The sequence below is a fragment of the Cucumis melo genome, chromosome 10 (assembly GCF_025177605.1).
Source record: "Cucumis melo cultivar AY chromosome 10, USDA_Cmelo_AY_1.0, whole genome shotgun sequence".
Classification (NCBI taxonomy): Eukaryota; Viridiplantae; Streptophyta; class Magnoliopsida; order Cucurbitales; family Cucurbitaceae; genus Cucumis; species Cucumis melo.
This window is the reverse complement of record NC_066866.1, coordinates 8602021-8607663: the sequence shown is the minus strand read 5'-3', so window position 1 is coordinate 8607663 and position 5643 is coordinate 8602021. Positions and strand designations below refer to the sequence as shown.

At 38.3% G+C, this 5643-nt stretch overlaps 1 protein-coding gene across 1 annotated transcript; it reads left to right on the top strand.

Moving 5' to 3' along the window:
• Positions 1-1062: 1062 nt before the first annotated feature.
• LOC103501422 (coronatine-insensitive protein 1) lies at positions 1063-5141 on the top strand. Its single transcript, XM_008464995.2, has 3 exons — positions 1063-2298; positions 2880-3357; positions 3654-5141. The coding sequence occupies exons 1-3, from the start codon at positions 1817-1819 to the stop codon at positions 4455-4457; spliced, it is 1764 nt and encodes a 587-aa protein (XP_008463217.1). The 5' UTR covers positions 1063-1816; the 3' UTR covers positions 4458-5141.
• The last annotated feature ends 502 nt before the right edge of the window (positions 5142-5643 follow it).

The window sequence follows — 5643 nt, the reverse complement described above, 5'->3', positions numbered from 1 at the left end:
GAGGACGCTCTCTGCCATCTCCGGCAATGGGGCTGAGTACTCCAGAAACTTCTTCAGATAATCGCTGTAACTGCCGTCCTGTTTAATTCGTATGAGACGCGCTCCTAGACTTCCTTCTCCCGGTGACTTAAAATGTTCAAACATTCTTCTTTTGAGGTCCTCCCACGTCTTCACCTTTTTCCGATTGTTACTCCAACGAAACCAGTTTACCTCGTCCGGCCCAAAACTTACTACAGCTACCTTCACTTTCTCCTCATCCATCAACTCATTGATATCGAAATAGTGTTCGGCTCGATAAATCCACGTTTCTGGGTTTTCTCCATTGAACATTGGTATTTCTAGTTTCTTATACTTACTTCGGTCCGATGACCCCACGGCGAAGCCCGGTGTCGTTTCTGTCTCTCCTATTTTTTCTTTACCTTTCAGTACGGACCCCTCGGAGGCACCTGATTCCTCCCTGAGTTTCGCCCGACTGCCTTCCTTAACTTCCTCCGTCAGACTCTCCATGCTTTTAAGTAGATTCAGCATCATTTCCTTCATCTCTCTTATTTCCTTTTCGTTCATGTTCAATCTATCTTCCCACTCCTTTTGAGCCATTGCTCGTGTCTTTCCCAGGATGTTTGTGGCTCTGATACCACTTTGTTAGGAACCTTCACCTGCACTCAGAAAAACCCAACAAACTACAAGAAACAGAGGCAGCACTCTGTGGATTCTTTATTTATATAAAGGGAGAATGAGTTCACAAGAAAGCTTAGACAACTCAAACAAAGAGCGAGCTAACGGAAAGAAAATAACAACAAAATAAACAGTAGCAGAATTCCAGCAATTAGAGATGCTGGTGTCTCCCTTCAGCCTCCACAGCAGCCGTCTCTCAAAATAAAACCTGCCTTCAGCAATCCCTAAACATTCCTTAAATATTCCCCTCTTTGTTGTTAGTGGGTCCCACCCCTTCTCTCAGCCTATTCGTTATTCATTCTTGTCTTGGGCCGGGCTGTCGATATGGATATTGGATTTCCTTCCTCTACGTCTATACGTATTTATGATAGGGGGTCTTACATTTTCTTTTCCCAAAAACCCCTCTATTTCTTCTTCTTTTCTTTCTTTTCTTTTTCTTTTTTTTTTCCCTTTCTTTCTTTCTTTCTTTCTTTCTTCTTCTTCTTTCTTTCTTTCTTTCTTTTTTTTTTTTTTTTTCTGAGGCGCATATTAGTTAAGTCTTCGAGTTTTAGCTTCTAGGTCTGATCCAATCCCCCACTCCGCAAAAATTCTCCAATTCTCGTCGTCGATCTCCGCCGTCTGTTCTTCCTCCTGCCTTCTTCACCCCCCCCCCCCCCCCCGCCTCTCACTTCGCCGCCTTCCGCCACCTCCATGATCCGCTGATTCCTTCTCGATCCGATTATTACTCTTCTTCTTCTTCCTCACTGGAATTCTCCGATTTCTTCAATTATTCCTTCTGGATCCTGTTTCTTCTCCACCTTCGTTCTCCTGGGGAGTTTTCTTGATTTATTTAGTTTCATAACGGATTTTCAACTGTTTTCTAGATTTATTTTACACGTAGCTTATTCTTCTTCTTTTCTTTTTTTGGGATATATATATAAAAAGAGAGAGAGAGAGCGAGAGAGATGGAGAGGAAGAGGGAGAGGGGATTATGTTCTGTGTGTTGAGGAAAGTTAATTATCCGGACTGACTTCTGTAAGAATTGAAGTTTGAGACGGATCTTTAATAATTAACTGAGAACTCTGAGTTTTTCTTTTGGATTTGTGATTTGATTTGGAGTTGAAGGAACTGGAGAGTGTTTTGTTTGAGTTTAATTGAAGTTATGGAAGAACGGGATAGTAGTAGAGTAAATATGGGGATGCCGGATGTGATTCTTGGCTGTGTAATGCCCTATATTCAGGACCCCAAAGATCGTAACGCTATTTCTCAAGTTTGCCATAGATGGTACGAGCTTGATGCGCTTACTCGTAACCATGTTACCATAGCTCTTTGCTACACCACCACACCCGAACGGCTACGGCAACGGTTTGTTCATCTCGAGTCCTTGAAATTGAAGGGTAAACCAAGAGCTGCAATGTTTAATTTAATACCTGAGGATTGGGGTGGATATGTTACTCCATGGGTAAAGGAGATTGCTATTTCTTTCAACCGCTTGAAGTCTCTTCACTTCCGGCGTATGATTGTCGTAGATTCGGATCTGGAGCTTCTTGCTAGTGCACGAGGCCGTGTTCTTGTGTCGCTTAAACTCGATAAATGCTCTGGATTCTCCACCGATGGACTATTCCATATTGGACGCTCTTGCAGGTATCTGATTTCGTAACTTTTGATGTTTTGTTTAAGATGAAATTTCTGGGCATTGAAAAGTTTTGAGATGCAGAGAACGAATTAGTATTTTGGATTTGATTTCTGGTTTTCCATTTTCTGGTTCATTGTTATTATTATTTCATTCTTGTCATTGTGCGGCTTTTTTTTATACCTTTTCTGGTTCATTGATATGATTTTCTGATGCTTCTGAACTTTTTAAACGTGAGAGATAAGAAGCTGAAACAGAGTGAAACTATACGCTAACATACAATATTCTTAAAGAAGGTTTAACATTTTGGGAACTGGTGGGTAAAGAAGGAAACTGTTCTAAGTTATCTTAAATGAAGTTTAATTTGGATTGATAGTGCAATTTCAGCAATTATGTCAGATTGCAAATTTAGTAATTCTGTGAACTAATAATAATAATAATAATAATAATAATAATAGCATGTTTCCCATGTAGAAATTAAATTAAATTAATAATTTTTTGGAAAAAAAAAAAAAAAAAAAAAAAGAGTTCTGATATCTGAATGGTGTTGCTCATGATGATTTATCATCTTTAATAATGGTTGTCGTTTTAGGAATTTGAAAACATTGTTTTTGGAAGAGAGCTCAATTCTGGAGAAAGATGGACAATGGTTACGTGAACTTGCTAGGAACAACACAGCGCTTGAGACGTTAAACTTTTACATGACAGATCTTACCCAAGTTAGATTTGAAGATCTTGAACTTATAGCCAGGAACTGTCGTTCCTTAATTTCTGTGAAAATTAGTGACTGTGAAATCCTTGATCTCGTGGGCTTCTTTCGTGCTGCTGGTGCTTTGGAGGAATTTTGTGGAGGTTCCTTCGGCTTCAATGACCAACCAGAGAGGTATGCAGGTATAGCATTGCCTCAGAACCTGCGTAATTTGGGTCTTACATACATGGGAAGAAGTGAAATGCCAATAGTTTTCCCTTTTGCAAGTCTTCTCAAGAAGTTGGATCTTTTGTATGCTCTGCTTCATACTGAAGATCATTGTACTTTGATTCAGAGATGCCCCAACTTAGAAATTCTTGAGGTATGCTTATCTAATGAAATTCTTTAATCTCTTTTCTTAGAAGTGCTTCATTCAATTCTAGGTTTGATTCTGAATCTCTGATGGGAGATCCCATATCCATTTACCCCTGTTTTTATATTACAGAGTTCATTTCTGATTGCCCTGCTATTAGCTTCTATTCTCGTACTTTCATTCGCATTGCTATTGATTCATGGGAGAAAACTTTTTTTTTTCTGTCTTTCTTGGGTATAATTATGCATTATAAAACTTTCATAGTAATTCAGCTAATTGAAGGCTTGATATCATTAACTGAGCAGACTAGAAATGTGATTGGAGATAGAGGATTAGAAGTTCTTGCTCGTCATTGCAAGAAACTGAAAAGGCTTAGAATTGAGCGAGGTGCGGACGAGCAGGGATTAGAAGATGAAGAAGGTCTTGTTTCACAAAGAGGATTGATTGCTTTGGCTCAGGGATGTCTGGAATTGGAATACTTAGCTGTATATGTGTCAGATATTACTAATGCATCTCTCGAGTGCATCGGCACATACTCAAAAAATCTCAGCGATTTTCGCCTTGTCCTGCTGGATCGAGAAGTACGGATAACGGATTTGCCACTTGACAATGGTGTTCAAGCTCTATTGAGAGGGTGTTCAGAGAAGCTGAAGAGATTTGCTTTATATCTTCGGCCTGGTGGATTGACAGACGTTGGTCTTGGTTATATAGGAAGGTATAGCCCAAATGTCAGATGGATGCTTCTTGGTTATGTGGGGGAATCTGATGCTGGGCTAGTGGAATTCTCTCGCGGCTGCCCTAGCCTACAGAAGCTTGAAGTTAGAGGATGTTGCTTTAGTGAACAAGCATTAGCAGAGTCCGTATTGAACCTAACTTCCCTCAGGTACCTATGGGTTCAAGGCTACAGAGGATCCTCTTCAGGCCGCGATCTTCTTGCAATGGCTCGCCGGTACTGGAACATCGAATTGATTCCGTCGAGACGAGTTGTTGTGCCTGATCAAGTTGGGGAGATGGTGGTGGCTGAACACCCTGCTCATATACTTGCATACTACTCCCTAGCAGGACCAAGAACTGATTTTCCAGAGAGCGTTGTACCGTTGGATTCGTAGTCCTTGATCGCTTCATAGAGCTTATGGGGATGTACATACAAAAAGTCAACAACAACAACAAAACAAGGACAACAACAATCTCTCTCTCATTTGTTCTTTCTTCTTTTCCATTTTGCCACGTACCTGTTAATAGAATTGAAGGTGTTACAAAATTTGCGGTTAGGATGAAAATTTGTGTTTGGAAAAGTCATTTTGTTGTGGTGGTATCATCAAAATATAAACAAAGACAGAAAGAAAGAACGAAGGACGAGGACGAGGACGAGGACAAGACAGAGAAAGACGGTTTTAATGTTGTAATAAGGCTGTGTTGTTTTTGTTCTTGAAACAGTGCCATCATGATGATGGAAATGGCAGTTTGAACACTGTTTATTGCAAAGACTTTCCTTTTCTTTTTTTTTTTTCTTTTTTTTTTTTCTTTTTTTCCTTAACTTTTGCCCATTTCGAAGAAGAAGAAGAAGAAGAAGAAACCTTAGCTTTTTGGGTGTGATGGTAATAGTGTAATATTACTTTCTTCCTTTCTGAGTTAAAAAATCCCACTCAGAGAATTATGGTTTTTTTTCTTTTTTGTTTTTTTCTTTTGTTCTTCCTTTTTTTATAGTTAGTTGGTGGGGTTATTGGAGATCAATGGTTTGTATCAGTTGTGAATAAATGAAAGAGCCTTCTACAAACAGTTTCAGAACTTCATATTACCATTTCTATAACTTTCTTATTTTCATTTTCAATAAAAGTCTCAATGGAGGGCTATTAATTGATATATATATATTTGGTTCAGAAGCTTTTAATTTTGGGTTGTCATAAAGGGTCTTTTGGGGGTTGGGCTATGATTGTAGTTGAAATATATAAGAAGGATTGAGAGATAGATCATTAATGGAAACCCACCATCCTTCTTTCAGGTTCTCTTTTTTTAGCAACTTCACAAAACTTTTGGTCCCTTCTCATGTAAATTTTCTTCTTTTAAATTTCTAACTTTAATCTTTACTTTTAAACAAAATATTTTTATCATTCAGAAACTAAACTATACTATGCTTTTTATTATTAGGTTAAACTACAATATCCTTATAAACCTTTTCAATTTAGACTATGTTTTTAAATACAAGCAAATATAGTAATCAAGTCCAATACATTAATAAACCCAAACGTAATACAAATATAAAAAGAAATTTATAAATATAACAAAATTTAGATC